At 30.9% G+C, this 20,433-nt stretch overlaps 2 protein-coding genes across 2 annotated transcripts; both read right to left on the minus strand.

Moving 5' to 3' along the window:
- Nucleotides 1-9: 9 nt before the first annotated feature.
- LOC111640076 (sushi, von Willebrand factor type A, EGF and pentraxin domain-containing protein 1-like) lies at nucleotides 10-16,598 on the minus strand (the record flags this gene model as incomplete). Its single annotated transcript, XM_023386077.1, has 29 exons — nucleotides 10-194; nucleotides 262-441; nucleotides 512-709; nucleotides 786-968; nucleotides 1,343-1,516; nucleotides 1,668-1,847; nucleotides 1,915-2,088; nucleotides 2,449-2,628; nucleotides 2,777-2,956; nucleotides 4,435-4,611; nucleotides 4,681-4,860; nucleotides 4,937-5,119; nucleotides 7,806-8,089; nucleotides 8,162-8,234; nucleotides 8,298-8,348; nucleotides 9,341-9,367; nucleotides 9,670-9,849; nucleotides 11,328-11,504; nucleotides 11,574-11,753; nucleotides 11,824-12,021; nucleotides 12,098-12,280; nucleotides 12,655-12,828; nucleotides 12,980-13,159; nucleotides 13,227-13,400; nucleotides 13,761-13,940; nucleotides 14,033-14,209; nucleotides 15,139-15,288; nucleotides 16,107-16,397; nucleotides 16,472-16,598. Coding segments are annotated over 29 exons (4,980 nt in total), but the record flags the coding sequence as incomplete, so codon positions are not given.
- Nucleotides 16,599-17,164: 566 nt separating this feature from the next.
- Nucleotides 17,165-20,080, minus strand: LOC111640077 (sushi, von Willebrand factor type A, EGF and pentraxin domain-containing protein 1-like). The gene is made up of 9 exons (XM_023386078.1): nucleotides 19,885-20,080; nucleotides 19,613-19,792; nucleotides 19,079-19,252; nucleotides 18,832-19,011; nucleotides 18,507-18,680; nucleotides 17,949-18,131; nucleotides 17,675-17,872; nucleotides 17,419-17,598; nucleotides 17,165-17,349 (listed from the first exon to the last, which is right to left on the minus strand). The coding sequence occupies exons 1-9, from the start codon at nucleotides 19,955-19,957 to the stop codon at nucleotides 17,165-17,167; spliced, it is 1,527 nt and encodes a 508-aa protein (XP_023241846.1). The 5' UTR covers nucleotides 19,958-20,080.
- Between the last annotated feature and the right edge of the window lie 353 nt (nucleotides 20,081-20,433).

Raw genomic sequence — 20,433 nt, forward strand, 5'->3', positions numbered from 1 at the left:
AAAATTTCTTTACTTACATTCACAATGAGGCACTACGCCCGACCAATATCCATTACTTTGGCATACTCGAGTGCCATTTCCTTTTAGTTTATAACCGTATTGACATGTATATGTAACTATACTGGTCACAACAAAGTGCTTTCCTTCAATAATGGTCATATTATCTCTTCTATCGGGTTCTCCACAAGACACCTCTAAATTAATTATATATTATATGAAACAGTGTAATTAATAGCGAATAAAAAAAGTGATAAATATTACCTCGACACTCCGGTTCAATATTACTCCAAGATGCATTTTCCAGGCATAATCTTCTTCCGGGACCCTTTAATTCGTAATTCTTATCGCATTCGTATTCTACCTGGTTACCATAATATGTAGTATTTGAAGGTAGTAACCATCGTCCATGTGGCACTGGTGAAGGTAATCCACAGTCTCCATCTATATTGAAGAATAAATTATTAGAATATAAAAGTATCTAGTAAATTGTGTGATGGCTACGAAAGCTTACACATGCAACTAGGAGGTTGACCACTCCAGACTCCCGATGGTAAACAACTACGAAGTGGTTCTCCACTTACTAAATGACCAGGGATGCACCGATATTGTACTGTTGCACCAATTTTAAACGATTCCAGTGAAGTACGGTCATTACCTCCGTAAATAACAGTAGCATTTTTGGGTACTTCCGGTGGAACACAACGAACCTCTGATAAGAAAATCGATATACACACATATAACATACATTAGAAAATTTAAATTGTTTTAATTAGGTAATTACATACCTTCACATTTAGGTGCACTTCCCGACCATTTACCATCTTCGAGACAAGTTCTCAATATACTACCTCCAATTAAACGATAACCTCTACTACACGAATAGGTCAAGATGCTATTCAGAAACGTTGTACTATTGACATAATTAACTTCTCCTTTCAAAATAGGTTGTACTCGACCACAATCAATATCTAAATTGTATTAATTAAATAATTATTAATATATGATAAATTTAACTATCAATAAATATTTAAATTTAAATAGTTTTCGTTGAATAAAGGGATTGGTTGATTCATTAGTTAATGAAGAGATGGCTTCAGCACATTGTAAACTATGTGGCTGTCCATAATTATGATTGAGCTTGACTCGCAATGAAGTCGATCAGTAACGAAATTGCGATGGATGAAGGATAAAAAACCATAATTGGATCCATACTTAAATTTGACTCGTGATAAATTATGTTGGGCAAGATCGAATTCGAACCTGGATCCCTGCAACAGTAGGATCTGGATTCGAACTCTATCTTGCTGAGCAGTCATGTAGCTAATGAAGAAACGGGACTCACAGCGACATTCTGGTGGTTGTCCTGTCCAATTTCCATCTTTCGAACATGTTCTTATAAAATTTCCAAACATTTTATGTCCAGATTCACAATGATACTCTATTTGTGAATGTATTGTAAAGATCTCTCCTGTGAAATAGGAACCCAATGGCGAATCTGGGTTTCCGCAGTTGATTACTAGAATAAAAATATTTACATGAATTTTTAAAATAATTAAATTTATATGAGTTGAAAACAATATTTAATTAATCCGTAAAAATATAATGTTTTTCTTAAAATATTTACAAATATAATGCATATATAATATATAAAAAAATGCATAAATTACTTTCACATTTTGGATCTGTTCCACTCCACAACCCAGTATCTTGACAGGTTCTTTCACTGTCACCGACCAAGGTGTAATTTTCAAAGCAAGTATAAGATACTTTTGATAAGTATGTAGTAACATTATCAAGTAATTGGTGCTTGCCATGCTTTACAGGATCCACTTCTCCACAGTCAAGAACTAAAAAACAATTAAAAATTATTTGATATTAGCTACGTTTCACCAGAATAAAAAATATACAACTTACATTTGCAAACTGGATCATCTCCTGTCCATTTTCCTCCAAGTAAACAGGTTCTGTTTTCATTTCCTACTAATTTATGCCCTTTATTACAACTATATTTAACAGTGTCGTTTGCTCTGAGACCTTTGATTTCAATATTTCCATTAACTGGAATCTTTAGATCAGGACACCAATTCACTACAAATAAAAATAAAATGTTTTAGAATAAAATTACTCTTATCAGTGGCAGTTTTAATCAATGCCTGGTGCTAAAACAGAGTGGATATGAGGCCTCTTTTATATAGATTAGAAAGTCTTTATCACACGATTATTATAAGGATCTTAACTATTATTGGAGTCGAGCGATATGAGCACTGAGGATCCAATAGGATCTCGCTACGATCATACTATTTTCAAAGACTAGACCAATACCAAGTATCAGCAGCTATGTATTGTATCTGAGGCTCCTAAATTCCCTATTTCTAGGCAAAAGCATAGATTGCTTTTGCATAAAACTGACACTGCAACTTGCATACGAGGTTAATCATATGGATTTACCTAGACATTGTGGTTCTTTACCACTCCATTTTCCATTCCCTTCACAAAATCGAACATCATTTCCAGTTAAAGTGAAATTCTGATCACAGACATAAACAGCAGTAGCATTGAATGTTGTTCGGGAGTCTTTGTATATAACTATTCCATGTGGAATACTATTTAATGAATTACAATTGATATCTGAAAAATCAAGAAAAAATTAATTTCCTTTATAAAAAATTAATATGTCAAAATACAATTTCCGATTTTTTTAATTAAACTGTAACAGTTTAATCAGTAAGTATTGTTTAATGATAAAATATAGGTATAGAGAGAGAAATCGACTGACCTATACATTTAGGAGGTTTTCCACTCCATTCTCCCGTAGCTGTACACTTTCTAATTGGATTTCCTACCATTTGAAATTCTGGTAGACAATTATATTCGACTACACTGCCGTACGTTGTAGTGCCATTCGCTAGGAAACCACGTCCATTGAATATCACCCCCGGAGAATCGCAGTCCACCACTTAAAATAATAATAATCTTTAATTTAAAGTAGTTTTTTCCATGTTAAATTAATGTTTTTCATATAAGATCATTATTTATACTTTTGAGATCTTTTTTAACATAGCAATAAAACTAATAAACGAATGGATGGTTCTTTTTTTTTATAAATTATAATTTGTTTTCATAAATGTCATTTTAGTATCCTGTATAAGAATATATATTTTAATATAAAAGATTTCTCTGTATCCTACCAGCAGCATCCCCTCTACCAGGACCTCTTTAAACGTTTCTCTAATATTTAATTTAATAAATGGCATCCGGTTTTCAAAGTCGTACAGAGTATATCATAAAAAACTCTTCAACTATGTAATGACTTTTTCATCATTAATGTAAGGAATGGAAACAGATCATAGCTCAAAATCATTAGTTTCGGCAAAGGAATTCTAAAATATTCAGGCGAATTCAATAGTGCAATCTTTATTTAATGCTATTTATAAGTCAAGCCGTAAGTAAAGGACTTTTCATTACTTGTAGGCATATTACATAATAAAGTATCTTTAAATTTGATTAATTTTATATGTCAGTTCATCTATCAACCATTTTAAGAGAGAAAATAATTGCAAAAATCAATCACTTAAAATAATTTCCTTTGCATTCATTTATTTAGGCTCCCATTTAAGTGTTACTAACGTGAAGAAAACCTGAAACACTCCACTTAGCCAAACCACTGGAGAGGCACGAACACACGACTGTGGTTGATATTTGATAAATTGAATGAAATTAAAATATCGGGTTTGAAATAAAGCATTCTAAAAGTTCTATAATTGCAAAGATGTAATAAACATTTCTTTATAAATTAACAAAAATTCTTGAAAAGACTTCAAAGAGTATAGAATACAATAAATTTAATTTGAATTTTTGTTTTTAATTCATTTATTTAATTTCTTCTAGAATTTATTTAAATTTTAAAACTTAATTACTGGTTTTCTGTAAAGATCGCAAAATTAAACGAGGGAGATGCTATTGTTTTTAACCTAAAAACAATACAGTAATTTGAAAACGAATTCGTGCTGAAATCATTAAATAAACAGTGAGAACAAGTTTTATAAAATTGAATTCCAGAAAGTGAAAACTTAGATTCTACCAGAAAATTTCCTTAAAATATAGAATAAGGAATAATTTTCGTAATATCCCCTTTCTATACAAAAGAATTTTATTTAGGATTCTTTACATTCTTCGAGTTCGAATCTTAAGTTCAGTAAATGAAAAATTACATCATTTAAATCTAAGAAATAATAAGTGTTAAAATTATAAAATATATTGATAGTATAATATATGTAATTAGAATGTTTTGCCATAGAATAAAATTCATAATATGGTTATTTAATTTAATAACAAATTTTATCTTATACTCTATTATACCCGTAATATCAATTACTGTACTTCATTTTTAAATAATAATATAAAAAAATATAATAACAAAATTTCTTTACTTACATTCACAATGAGGCACTACGCCCGACCAATATCCATTACTTTGGCATACTCGAGTGCCATTTCCTTTTAGTTTATAACCGTATTGACATGTATATGTAACTATACTGGTCACAACAAAGTGCTTTCCTTCAATAATGGTCATATTATCTCTTCTATCGGGTTCTCCACAAGACACCTCTAAATTAATTATATATTATATAAAACAGTGCACTTAATAGCGAATAAAAAAAAAGTGATAAATATTACCTCGACACTCCGGTTCAATATTACTCCAAGATGCATTTTCCAGGCATAATCTTCTTCCGGGACCCTTTAATTCGTAATTCTTATCGCATTCGTATTCTACCTGGTTACCATAATATGTAGTATTTGAAGGTAGTAACCATCTCCCATGTGGCACTGGTGAAGGTAGTCCACAATCTACATCTATATTGAAGAATAAATTATTAGAATATACGAGTAAAAGTATCTAGTAAATTGTGTGATGGCTACGAAAGCTTACACATGCAACTAGGAGGTTGACCACTCCAGACTCCCGATGGTAAACAACTACGAAGTGGTTCTCCACTTACTAAATGACCAGGGATGCACCGATATTGTACTGTTGCACCAATTTTAAACGATTCCAGTGAAGTACGGTCATTACCTCCGTAAATAACAGTAGCANGTGCATATCCAATAAAACCTGTTCATTATGATTCTGCAAGAAAACGTTTTACTATCCGTTATTAGAAAACTGACCAATAAAAGATTTTGTCAAATTTCAATAAATAATTTAGTCCTGTGGTGCCCAAACTTTTTGGTTGGCGGGCCACATATATAAGCAATGTGTCAAATATGTTCGCAGGCGGACTTGGCTAGGAGTCGTAGTTTGGGCAGCATGAAAGCCCATCCCTATGTGTCTGTGTTGTGATGTATTATAAATGGAGAACATGGCTGTCTTATCCTATGCTTTGTTAAGTGGACTCGACTGTAATATATTTACTTAATATAATCAACTTCCTAGTTTCTAAAACAAGGAATATAAAATAGGGCAGACTTTTCTAAATTTAAGCAATTATATTATGTATTATCTATCAGTCAAAAGAAAACGATTGTATTGTTTATATACATATAGCCTATATATATATATATTTATTTATTTTATTTTTCCGACTGTTATAGGATATAACACAGGAAAAGTATAGTGATCAGCCAAATTTTGACCCTTCCGTGTTTTTTGTATGTTAATGTTAAAAAAACCTCTTACAAAATTTTGTGTGTCTTTCTGTGTTTGTGCATGTGTCTTAAACAAAGTTTTAAATAAAATCTATCAAATATTTTTTATACAGTATGTATGTAAAGTGAAAGAAGCTGTCATAGTAGTCGTAAGGTCATAGAAAAAAGGTCGTAAAGCTGTCATAAAAAGTCTTAAAAGATATTAATTATGAAGCTTAGAAAGAAAAATTATATCAAATTTACAGCAGCAGATTTTCCATTAAACGACGAAATATTTAGTTCCGTTATAATCAGATTATTTTCTATTCACTTGTACAGAATTTATTGTTATTTTTCTAGTGTAGATGTTAGGCTCAAAGACCAAATTCGCTCATGTGACCAGAAATATAGAACCAAGAATAAATTGATTAGTTTACAATGTTGACTTCATGTTAAGAAAGAGATTTGTTGTTGTTTGACAGGCTTGTTGGGCATTAGCTGCTTCGGCTCTCTTGCTCCGTTCTATTGTAAAATAATTTGCACAGACAACAACAGTGGAGCACTCAGGATTTAATCTTGGGGAAGTCGAGTTGAACGGATAAAAAAACAAATTTAATGCAAATTCAATAAAATTCCTATCTTATTTGACCGCTAATTCATAAAGTAGTATAGAAATAGAAGACACGACAATATAAATAGGAAGAGATTTTTGTAGTTTTTTATTTTCCTTTTTCTTTAGAGAGTGCCAGACCCTCTTTTGGTGCATCACTGGACAACAGCATTTCGTTTCATTACTTTCCATACTATAACCCGAGATTGGTGGATGTAGGAATAAATTGTTAAAATCAAACGAGAGAATTTCAGTGATGAAAGTTCGGATTTATACGAACGAAACTTGCTACTGCTCGGGCCTTAAGGCCTGTGTTTACGTTTCTTCTATGTTATACCTAAAGATCGTAAGAACTTTAAACCTGGCTCTGACTATATAAAATTTCTACATTAACTTTAATAAAATAAGTCTATATAATAAGATAATAATCATGTATCAATGATCATGAATTGCAAAGGGGTGGGTATCAAATTTATCCCTAGAAACACTATAAAACTGAATAATTATCTTCAAGGTTACACTCAAGTTTTTAATTTTATTTGAGTAATAGGTATATTTTGTAAAGTTATATCATATGTAAAAGCTTTAAACCAGCTTTAGAGTGGTTTTATAGCTATTTTCTACTGAAAATCTCTAAAAAAGGACAATGACTTAAGCAAAATAGGTCAAGTTTATAATTATCATAAAATGACATGAGTAACGTATCCATGAGTCATTTTATAACATATTAAAATAGTTTATTTATACCGTAAAAATTATTGTTATAAATACAAAGAGGACAAAAATATCCTCATTTATAATATAGTTAGTCGCTACGGTGCTTCCTATATCAGAATTTACTCATATAAAAAGTGCTCTAAGTAAAATTTTATATTATTTTCAATTTGATACAGATATTAAATATCATATAAAATCTTTACAAAGACAAGATATTTGAAGAATGGATCAGAAATTTTTTAAAAATAAGTACAATTGACAGTTTCTTGCAGGGGTTTTCAATCTGGTCGCTAGTGATCCCCAAAAGTTCAAGCGATTTATCTGGAAATTGTGCTTACCAGATAAAAAAGTATAATTTAAACGGACAGATCGTTCTGAAAAGGAAAACCATAGGGAATTTTCCGGAAGCGGTCTAACTCTCACTACCCGGCTGTCACATTGTAAGCCCGGCCGAACCCTCGAAGGGCCCTCTTAGTGCCCACAGCAAAGAAAGAATTAAAAAGAAAGCTTAGAAAAAGGTCAGTAAATTACATGCAATTTTAGGAAGAAGTCGACTAGCGTAAAAGATTGAAAACTCTTGATTTTGAATGTATTCTAAAACATAAAATTAAATGACTTTTATAAAACGAGAAAAATCTTCCCATACAAATAATAAAAAGCATTCACTCATCATTTAATATTTCTACAAAATATTTTCACATTTGAACACACATACCCTGAGAAACTAAGACATGTTTTGTTTCATGAATCCTGGAGATCACTCGTTTCATGAAAGTTCAAAGTTCAAATATATATTTATTTATGTATAAATTTTTCTTCCTTTAATAAAATATATGCACTTTTATTTACAAATTATTACTCTGTCCGGCAGAATTCGAATTTCGAACGTGGGGTGAATTCATATTTTGACCATTAACTGTAACGTTGGCATAGATCGGTTGAGTACCACCACTACTAAATGTCACTAGCCCATTTGGATTATTTCTTATGGCCCCATTTCCGTTTAACGTGTGATTACTATTATCCGTTTCTAAACTTAATCTTGAATAAGACATGACAGCTGCTCTATCTTTATCTTCTACTCTATTCACCTCTACGTTTTCTGTGTTCTTTACTTTTTGTACTTTCCTCCTTTAAAATAATAATAATATTTTTAAAATTAAAAAGTACACAATTTAATTTATTTAATTTATAAATGCTTACGTTTTCATGCAAACAATAGCTACAACTATAATAAGAATAAGTAGTGCTCCTGCTCCGACAGCCACGCCAATTCCTGTGATTAAAAATGTTTTAAAAAATTGATAATGAAATAATAAATATAAAAATAAAAATATACCTATAGTTTTTGACATGTCCAGATCTTCGTTGCTGGTTTGACCATCAGGTCCTGAAATAGGAAATTTCTGTTATGTATAATCTACATAAGAATCAAAAATAATCTATCAATATTTATTCAAATTCATTTGTGTTTATGTTTTGCTGACATGCACGAATTGACGGCCGAATGGTCGAACGGTTAAGGTGGCAGCCTATCGCTTTGGTGGACCCGAGATCGAATGCGCACTTATCAAAAAACCTCAGAAATTTTTCGAAGTTGGGGTTAGGGATCTATACCTCACCACTTGGACCTTGAATTCCCGATCGAATTTAGCATTCGCACTCTGAAACGTTCGAAGTACGAGTCATCAATATATTTTCCGGACGTGTAGACTACTGTATACATGACGATTCACAAAAGCTACACAGGAATGGAACACTAACATGCCGGATTATTATCAGACAATTTAAGATTATAGAAATCACCAGTGGCGAGTGGACCACTGAAGGTGGTGGTAATACATTGTCAACGGCTGGCCATATGGAATTTTCCGGGTTTTTTCACGTCTGCAACACCTAAATAGGGGCCAGTTTCCCATAGAAAATCCTCTCGGGAGACATCCCTCTTCGGCAGATTGACCATGTATTGCGTTGATTTATACAAACAATCAAATTCAATCCAGATTATCGATTGCTCTTGAGGGTTTTCCAGATTAACGAATTGCTACTGTTTTCTATTAAAGTACTATTTTATAAAAGTTTGAAACAAATTTTCAGAAAAAGTTTAAATTTTGTAGATGTGTAAGATGTAAATTTTAATTTAAAGCTAATTAAACTAATTTTAATCATTTTAAACTTACGATTTCTTAGTGTGATTATTATTAACAAAATATGGAAATAAATGCGGTGTTCTCAATGAAACATCATATTAAATTTTGTTCAGAATTTACTGAATTTTTAAAATTTATAAATGTCCAGAAAATATATTATAATACGAAATTAATTTGTTTTCTAAATGTATATATTTTTTAATATATTAATATTTAAAGATCATATACTTACTCCCAGCTTCTTCATTTTTAACAATATCTGTAAATAATAAAAATTAATTAAATTAATTATAATAATCTGCAAGAAAATAACTGAATTAATAGTAAATATATTAAAATATAAATGTTTTTTTTTTCGATAAATTATTATTTAAAAATTTTTAAAAATTTCAAGAAATTGTTTATAAAATTCTAAAAAAATTTTCGGTGATTAAAATATTAAATAAGATTATAATTCATTAATTAAAAATTAATTTTTATATGTTATATTGCTTAAGACTGGTTGATAGAAAATTATATTAAAGTTACGTGTCATTAATATAGAGAGAGAAATCGACTGACCTATACATTTAGGAGGTTTTCCACTCCATTCTCCCGTAGCTGTACACTTTCTAATTGGATTTCCTACCATTTGAAATTCTGGTAGACAATTATATTCGACTACACTGCCGTACGTTGTAGTGCCATTCGCTAGGAAACCACGTCCATTGAATATCACCCCCGGAGAATCGCAGTCCACCACTTAAAATAATAATAATCTTTAATTTAAAGTAGTTTTTTCCATGTTAAATTAATGTTTTTCATATAAGATCATTATTTATACTTTTGAGATCTTTTTTAACATAGCAATAAAACTAATAAACGAATGGATGGTTCTTTTTTTTTATAAATTATAATTTGTTTTCATAAATGTCATTTTAGTATCCTGTATAAGAATATATATTTTAATATAAAAGATTTCTCTGTATCCTACCAGCAGCATCCCCTCTACCAGGACCTCTTTAAACGTTTCTCTAATATTTAATTTAATAAATGGCATCCGGTTTTCAAAGTCGTACAGAGTATATCATAAAAAACTCTTCAACTATGTAATGACTTTTTCATCATTAATGTAAGGAATGGAAACAGATCATAGCTCAAAATCATTAGTTTCGGCAAAGGAATTCTAAAATATTCAGGCGAATTCAATAGTGCAATCTTTATTTAATGCTATTTATAAGTCAAGCCGTAAGTAAAGGACTTTTCATTACTTGTAGGCATATTACATAATAAAGTATCTTTAAATTTGATTAATTTTATATGTCAGTTCATCTATCAACCATTTTAAGAGAGAAAATAATTGCAAAAATCAATCACTTAAAATAATTTCCTTTGCATTCATTTATTTAGGCTCCCATTTAAGTGTTACTAACGTGAAGAAAACCTGAAACACTCCACTTAGCCAAACCACTGGAGAGGCACGAACACACGACTGTGGTTGATATTTGATAAATTGAATGAAATTAAAATATCGGGTTTGAAATAAAGCATTCTAAAAGTTCTATAATTGCAAAGATGTAATAAACATTTCTTTATAAATTAACAAAAATTCTTGAAAAGACTTCAAAGAGTATAGAATACAATAAATTTAATTTGAATTTTTGTTTTTAATTCATTTATTTAATTTCTTCTAGAATTTATTTAAATTTTAAAACTTAATTACTGGTTTTCTGTAAAGATCGCAAAATTAAACGAGGGAGATGCTATTGTTTTTAACCTAAAAACAATACAGTAATTTGAAAACGAATTCGTGCTGAAATCATTAAATAAACAGTGAGAACAAGTTTTATAAAATTGAATTCCAGAAAGTGAAAACTTAGATTCTACCAGAAAATTTCCTTAAAATATAGAATAAGGAATAATTTTCGTAATATCCCCTTTCTATACAAAAGAATTTTATTTAGGATTCTTTACATTCTTCGAGTTCGAATCTTAAGTTCAGTAAATGAAAAATTACATCATTTAAATCTAAGAAATAATAAGTGTTAAAATTATAAAATATATTGATAGTATAATATATGTAATTAGAATGTTTTGCCATAGAATAAAATTCATAATATGGTTATTTAATTTAATAACAAATTTTATCTTATACTCTATTATACCCGTAATATCAATTACTGTACTTCATTTTTAAATAATAATATAAAAAAATATAATAACAAAATTTCTTTACTTACATTCACAATGAGGCACTACGCCCGACCAATATCCATTACTTTGGCATACTCGAGTGCCATTTCCTTTTAGTTTATAACCGTATTGACATGTATATGTAACTATACTGGTCACAACAAAGTGCTTTCCTTCAATAATGGTCATATTATCTCTTCTATCGGGTTCTCCACAAGACACCTCTAAATTAATTATATATTATATAAAACAGTGCACTTAATAGCGAATAAAAAAAAAGTGATAAATATTACCTCGACACTCCGGTTCAATATTACTCCAAGATGCATTTTCCAGGCATAATCTTCTTCCGGGACCCTTTAATTCGTAATTCTTATCGCATTCGTATTCTACCTGGTTACCATAATATGTAGTATTTGAAGGTAGTAACCATCTCCCATGTGGCACTGGTGAAGGTAGTCCACAATCTACATCTATATTGAAGAATAAATTATTAGAATATAAAAGTATCTAGTAAATTGTGTGATGGCTACGAAAGCTTACACATGCAACTAGGAGGTTGACCACTCCAGACTCCCGATGGTAAACAACTACGAAGTGGTTCTCCACTTACTAAATGACCAGGGATGCACCGATATTGTACTGTTGCACCAATTTTAAACGATTCCAGTGAAGTACGGTCATTACCTCCGTAAATAACAGTAGCATTTTTGGGTACTTCCGGTGGAACACAACGAACCTCTGATAAGAAAATCGATATAAACAAATATAACATACATTAGAAAATTAAAACTGTTTTAATTAGGTAATTACATACCTTCACATTTAGGTGCACTTCCCGACCATTTACCATCTTCCAGACAAGTTCTCAATATACTACCTCCAATTAAACGATAACCTCTACTACACGAATAGGTCAAGATGCTATTCAGAAACGTTGTACTATTGACATAATTAACTTCTCCTTTCAAAATAGGTTGTACTCGACCACAATCAATATCTAAATTGTATTAATTAAATAATTATTAATATATGATAAATTTAACTATCAATAAATATTTAAATTTAAATAGTTTTCGTTGAATAAAGGGATTGGTTGATTCATTAGTTAATGAAGAGATGCCTTCAGCACATTGTAAACTATGTGGCTGTCCATAATTATGATTGAGCTTGACTCGCAATGAAGTCGATCAGTAACGAAATTGCGATGGATGAAGGATAAAAAACCATAATTGGATCCATACTTAAATTTGACTCGTGATAAATTATGTTGGGCATGATCGAATTCGAACCTGGATCCCTGCAACAGTAGGATCTGGATTCGAACTCTATCTTGCTGAGCAGTCATGTAGCTAATGAAGAAACGGGACTCACAGCGACATTCTGGTGGTTGTCCTGTCCAATTTCCATCTTTCGAACATGTTCTTATAAAATTTCCAAACATTTTATGTCCAGATTCACAATGATACTCTATTTGTGAATGTATTGTAAAGATCTCTCCTGTGAAATAGGAACCCAATGGCGAATCTGGGTTTCCGCAGTTGATTACTAGAATAAAAATATTTACATGAATTTTTAAAATAATTAAATTTATATGAGTTGAAAACAATATTTAATTAATCCGTAAAAATATAATGTTTTTCTTAAAATATTTACAAATATAATGCATATATAATATATAAAAAAATGCATAAATTACTTTCACATTTTGGATCTGTTCCACTCCACAACCCAGTATCTTGACAGGTTCTTTCACTGTCACCGACCAAGGTGTAATTTTCAAAGCAAGTATAAGATACTTTTGATAAGTATGTAGTAACATTATCAAGTAATTGGTGCTTGCCATGCTTTACAGGATCCACTTCTCCACAGTCAAGAACTAAAAAACAATTAAAAATTATTTGATATTAGCTACGTTTCACCAGAATAAAAAATATACAACTTACATTTGCAAACTGGATCATCTCCTGTCCATTTTCCTCCAAGTAAACAGGTTCTGTTTTCATTTCCTACTAATTTATGCCCTTTATTACAACTATATTTAACAGTGTCGTTTGCTCTGAGACCTTTGATTTCAATATTTCCATTAACTGGAATCTTTAGATCAGGACACCAATTCACTACAAATAAAAATAAAATGTTTTAGAATAAAATTACTCTTATCAGTGGCAGTTTTAATCAATGCCTGGTGCTAAAACAGAGTGGATATGAGGCCTCTTTTATATAGATTAGAAAGTCTTTATCACACGATTATTATAAGGATCTTAACTATTATTGGAGTCGAGCGATATGAGCACTGAGGATCCAATAGGATCTCGCTACGATCATACTATTTTCAAAGACTAGACCAATACCAAGTATCAGCAGCTATGTATTGTATCTGAGGCTCCTAAATTCCCTATTTCTAGGCAAAAGCATAGATTGCTTTTGCATAAAACTGACACTGCAACTTGCATACGAGGTTAATCATATGGATTTACCTAGACATTGTGGTTCTTTACCACTCCATTTTCCATTCCCTTCACAAAATCGAACATCATTTCCAGTTAAAGTGAAATTCTGATCACAGACATAAACAGCAGTAGCATTGAATGTTGTTCGGGAGTCTTTGTATATAACTATTCCATGTGGAATACTATTTAATGAATTACAATTGATATCTGAAAAATCAAGAAAAAATTAATTTTTAAAATAATATATTATCATTTTATCTTATTAATTTCGTTTTTACGATTTTGCAAGTTTTGCTTACGTTTGCATGTTGGAGCAGTCCCAGTCCAAAATCCATTAGAGGCACACCTTCTGATTTTGTTACCAACCAACATACTACCTACAGGACATGCATATTTAACTTCTCTTCCCAATCTATAATCTTTTCCTATTGCTGTTGTATTTTCTTTGCTGTCGGGACTTCCACAACTGGATGGAACTAAAAATTAAAACAATGAAATTACTTTTTATTTTTAAAAAATATGTTATTAATGGTTTGATTTAACAGGATAAGGCAGCGCAACACGTGGGCGATCTGCCTCCCGAGAGAATCTTCTATGGGCAACTAATCCCTACTTACTGTAAGACACGTGACGAAAACTCAAAAAAACTACATGTTTAGTAGGGCTGGTGGCGAGGTGCGAACCCACAACCAGTTTTCAGTGGTTTTTATCCACTGATGGGCTAACCTAGGTAATACTAAATTCAATACCAGGAAAAAGAAGATCCAAGAGCAGAAGGAGGATCTCACAACAGAGGATACGAGTTAAGATTGAATAATGTTATAATAGTGAAAAGAGCAGAATGCAGATTTCTGTTTCATATGCAATTGCATTTAATAGACCAAATAAATAAGAATCACGCGTAATGTTTGTTTATTTAAATACTTGTTTCACATGTGATTTAGTAGGCTAATACAGTAGAAGTTCGTTTATCCGTCAACTATGGGAACAGAGTGGTGCCTTAATATCGAAAATGACGGATTAACGGACATTTTTGTATTTTCACAAAATACTATGTTATATGCAACCTGTGCATTGCACAATATAAGTAAACATTGTTGAACATTCTGTACCAGCGCACGCTGTTGTTTGCTTCCGATTTGTTTACGCGTGCCTGAAGATAATACAGTGCTTCCGATATTTCATATGCATATAATATTTAATTTCTAAACATGTACTACATACATACGATTGACAAAAGATACATATGAGCGGAATACTAGCATACCGAATTATTGTTGAACAATTCCAGATTATTACGCCTATCTACTTTACAAGAATAACGGATTAACGAACTTCTATTTTATCATGTAATTATGTACAGACAGATGTGATTGATAATTATAATTGAAAAATATGAACTTACCATACTGACAGACCCAAGGTAAGTAATCTAAATCACACGTAACATCATTCCAAAGCCATTTTCTGCCACCGTCTAACACTACACAATTCTGCTTTCCGTTATAATTATTTGGCTGATCTTCTGCCCATAAAAATTCTCGAACTTCTTGTTCTAAATAATAAGAAAATATATATTAACTCACTGAATTTCATTTAAAATTTGAAATATATGCAAAAGTTTTCTTTTCGTTCTAGCAATTTTCTGCGGGGTGTGTGCATTATATGAACGGTAGTTTAATTATATATAATAGATTGTATATACTTATATTAACTTAATATCTATAATTAAATTATAGTTTTACACGAAAAATAATTTCCAGTTTAAGGAAATATATAAGATTACATTATAGAACGGTTTAAAAATTATAGATAAGAATCCAAGAAGGGTGGATCTGGAGCGAGATAATTGTATATAAAAAACTGTAACTATACTAATCAGATATATAGATTTTTTTGATAGATAAGGAATCTGTTTTATTCATAAACATCAATTTTTTTTCTTCTAATTCAAAGAACATATCAAATTTTAAATGTCGAATGTTGAATAAAAACTAGTGAGACATAATTTCTCCTTTTTTTGGCTTTGCATAATATAAAATATACAAATTTGTCATTAATTCAGTTTTAAAATATAAAATTTTAGTACGTTATATAATTTATGATAATAATTAGTTGTAATAATTAATTATTACAACTAATTAAGAGCACGATTAACTACATATAAACGTCCGGTGTGAACCGAAAAACACGTGTTTTTTAAAATTAAAATATGATAAAAATTTCAGTCTGTTATCATGAAAATATTCTAGTAAGTAATTGCTCGTATTTTATTTTGGTTTTATGGATTGCGTAAGCAATTAGTAAAACAATTATTTAATAATATTTAACAGAAATTTACGTTCAATAACAAAGAAATAGTTCGTAACTTACTATTAACCCAATGCCAAATTCTTGATTTTCGGCCCAAACCAGAATCTCGTTTAACTCCGAGCCATACTAAATTGGCTTTCATCTTTTCTTTTCTTCTTTCCAACTCAGCGGCAATGAAATTTTGTATAAGGTTCTCTACATTATGCACTAATAATCCACCTCGAGCTCTGCAATATTCTTCGGCATCTTGAAACGAACCCCCTTTCTGCCCTTGAAATTCGTAACATGTCCTGTTGAAAGTTGTTAATTCTAATGGTTCTAATTGATTTCCACATCTTCCAGCAGAGAATTCTGAGAACAAAAAATTTTAATTTAAACTATATGCATGTATACAAACTTAAAAATTCTAAAAGAATATGATATACCTTGAGTTGTAAATACCATAACTTCACATAAGGAGAGAGATCCCTGTATTCCAACCATTTGAATGTAGACGTAACGTCCAACAATTGGATAAGCGCAAGAAAAATCTTTACTTATTCCATCATCTGAATGAAAATATTTAAAAAAATTAATAATTTTTTTATTTAAATTTTAAAACTTAATTACTGGTTTTCTGTAAAGATCGCAAAATTAAACGAGGGAGATGCTATTGTTTTTAACCTAAAAACAATACAGTAATTTGAAAACGAATTCGTGCTGAAATCATTAAATAAACAGTGAGAACAAGTTTTATAAAATTGAATTCCAGAAAGTGAAAACTTAGATTCTACCAGAAAATTTCCTTAAAATATAGAATAAGGAATAATTTTCGTAATATCCCCTTTCTATACAAAAGAATTTTATTTAGGATTCTTTACATTCTTCGAGTTCGAATCTTAAGTTCAGTAAATGAAAAATTACATCATTTAAATCTAAGAAATAATAAGTGTTAAAATTATAAAATATATTGATAGTATAATATATGTAATTAGAATGTTTTGCCATAGAATAAAATTCATAATATGGTTATTTAATTTAATAACAAATTTTATCTTATACTCTATTATACCCGTAATATCAATTACTGTACTTCATTTTTAAATAATAATATAAAAAAATATAATAACAAAATTTCTTTACTTACATTCACAATGAGGCACTACGCCCGACCAATATCCATTACTTTGGCATACTCGAGTGCCATTTCCTTTTAGTTTATAACCGTATTGACATGTATATGTAACTATACTGGTCACAACAAAGTGCTTTCCTTCAATAATGGTCATATTATCTCTTCTATCGGGTTCTCCACAAGACACCTCTAAATTAATTATATATTATATAAAACAGTGCACTTAATAGCGAATAAAAAAAAAGTGATAAATATTACCTCGACACTCCGGTTCAATATTACTCCAAGATGCATTTTCCAGGCATAATCTTCTTCCGGGACCCTTTAATTCGTAATTCTTATCGCATTCGTATTCTACCTGGTTACCATAATATGTAGTATTTGAAGGTAGTAACCATCTCCCATGTGGCACTGGTGAAGGTAGTCCACAATCTACATCTATATTGAAGAATAAATTATTAGAATATACGAGTAAAAGTATCTAGTAAATTGTGTGATGGCTACGAAAGCTTACACATGCAACTAGGAGGTTGACCACTCCAGACTCCCGATGGTAAACAACTACGAAGTGGTTCTCCACTTACTAAATGACCAGGGATGCACCGATATTGTACTGTTGCACCAATTTTAAACGATTCCAGTGAAGTACGGTCATTACCTCCGTAAATAACAGTAGCATTTTTGGGTACTTCCGGTGGAACACAACGAACCTCTGATAAGAAAATCGATATGAATGAATATAACATACATTAGAAAATTAAAACTGTTTTAATTAGGTAATTACATACCTTCACATTTAGGTGCACTTCCCGACCATTTACCATCTTCCAGACAAGTTCTTAATCTACTACCTCCAATTAAACGATAACCTCTACTACACGAATAGGTCAAGATGCTATTCAGAAACGTTGTACTATTGACATAATTAACTTCTCCTTTCAAAATAGGTTGTACTCGACCACAATCAATATCTAAATTGTATTAATTAAATAATTATTAATATATGATAAATTTAACTATCAATAAATATTTAAATTTAAATAGTTTTCGTTGAATAAAGGGATTGGTTGATTCATTAGTTAATGAAGAGATGGCTTCAGCACATTGTAAACTATGTGGCTGTCCATAATTATGATTGAGCTTGACTCGCAATGAAGTCGATCAGTAACGAAATTGCGATGGATGAAGGATAAAAAAATCATAAATAGATCCATACTTAAGTTTGACGCGTGATAAATTATGTTGGGCATGATCGAATTCGAACCTGGATCCCTGCAACAGTAGGATCTGGATTCGAACTCTATCTTGCTGAGCAGTCATGTAGCTAATGAAGAAACGGGACTCACAGCGACATTCTGGTGGTTGTCCTGTCCAATTTCCATCTTTCGAACATGTTCTTATAAAATTTCCAAACATTTTATGTCCAGATTCACAATGATACTCTATTTGTGAATGTATTGTAAAGATCTCTCCTGTGAAATAGGAACCCAATGGCGAATCTGGGTTTCCGCAGTTGATTACTAGAATAAAAATATTTACATGAATTTTTAAAATAATTAAATTTATATGAGTTGAAAACAATATTTAATTAATCCGTAAAAATATAATGTTTTTCTTAAAATATTTACAAATATAATGCATATATAATATATAAAAAAATGCATAAATTACTTTCACATTTTGGATCTGTTCCACTCCACAACCCAGTATCTTGACAGGTTCTTTCACTGTCACCGACCAAGGTGTAATTTTCAAAGCAAGTATAAGATACTTTTGATAAGTATGTAGTAACATTATCAAGTAATTGGTGCTTGCCATGCTTTACAGGATCCACTTCTCCACAGTCAAGAACTAAAAAACAATTAAAAATTATTTGATATTAGCTACGTTTCACCAGAATAAAAAATATACAACTTACATTTGCAAACTGGATCATCTCCTGTCCATTTTCCTCCAAGTAAACAGGTTCTGTTTTCATTTCCTACTAATTTATGCCCTTTATTACAACTATATTTAACAGTGTCGTTTGCTCTGAGACCTTTGATTTCAATATTTCCATTAACTGGAATCTTTAGATCAGGACACCAATTCACTACAAATAAAAATAAAATGTTTTAGAATAAAATTACTCTTATCAGTGGCAGTTTTAATCAATGCCTGGTGCTAAAACAGAGTGGATATGAGGCCTCTTTTATATAGATTAGAAAGTCTTTATCACACGATTATTATAAGGATCTTAACTATTATTGGAGTCGAGCGATATGAGCACTGAGGATCCAATAGGATCTCGCTACGATCATACTATTTTCAAAGACTAGACCAATACCAAGTATCAGCAGCTATGTATTGTATCTGAGGCTCCTAAATTCCCTATTTCTAGGCAAAAGCATAGATTGCTTTTGCATAAAACTGACACTGCAACTTGCATACGAGGTTAATCATATGGATTTACCTAGACATTGTGGTTCTTTACCACTCCATTTTCCATTCCCTTCACAAAATCGAACATCATTTCCAGTTAAAGTGAAATTCTGATCACAGACATAAACAGCAGTAGCATTGAATGTTGTTCGGGAGTCTTTGTATATAACTATTCCATGTGGAATACTATTTAATGAATTACAATTGATATCTGAAAAATCAAGAAAAAATTAATTTTTAAAATAATATATTATCATTTTATCTTATTAATTTCGTTTTTACGATTTTGCAAGTTTTGCTTACGTTTGCATGTTGGAGCAGTCCCAGTCCAAAATCCATTAGAGGCACACCTTCTGATTTTGTTACCAACCAACATACTACCTACAGGACATGCATATTTAACTTCTCTTCCCAATCTATAATCTTTTCCTATTGCTGTTGTATTTTCTTTGCTGTCGGGACTTCCACAACTGGATGGAACTAAAAATTAAAACAATGAAATTACTTTTTATTTTTAAAAAATATGTTATTAATGGTTTGATTTAACAGGATAAGGCAGCGCAACACGTGGGCGATCTGCCTCCCGAGAGAATCTTCTATGGGCAACTAATCCCTACTTACTGTAAGACACGTGACGAAAACTCAAAAAAACTACATGTTTAGTAGGGCTGGTGGCGAGGTGCGAACCCACAACCAGTTTTCAGTGGTTTTTATCCACTGATGGGCTAACCTAGGTAATACTAAATTCAATACCAGGAAAAAGAAGATCCAAGAGCAGAAGGAGGATCTCACAACAGAGGATACGAGTTAAGATTGAATAATGTTATAATAGTGAAAAGAGCAGAATGCAGA

The sequence above is a fragment of the Centruroides sculpturatus genome, unplaced genomic scaffold, assembly GCF_000671375.1.
Source record: "Centruroides sculpturatus isolate CEXI.00-Female unplaced genomic scaffold, Cexi_2.0 scaffold1420, whole genome shotgun sequence".
NCBI classification, from domain to species: domain Eukaryota; kingdom Metazoa; phylum Arthropoda; class Arachnida; order Scorpiones; family Buthidae; genus Centruroides; species Centruroides sculpturatus.

What these genes read in the sequence shown, in the direction of transcription:
- LOC111640077 (XM_023386078.1), bottom strand. Translation starts at nt 19,957, where the DNA reads ATGTTGGTTGGTAACAAAATCAGAAGGTGTGCCTCTAATGGATTTTGG. An exon ending in AACAGATCCAAAATGTGAAA is followed by an intron (nt 18,681 to 18,831) that starts GTAATTTATGCA and finishes TTTTTATTCTAG; the next exon opens with TAATCAACTGCGGAAACCCA. An exon ending in ACAACCACCAGAATGTCGCT is followed by an intron (nt 18,132 to 18,506) that starts GTGAGTCCCGTT and finishes AATACAATTTAG; the next exon opens with ATATTGATTGTGGTCGAGTA.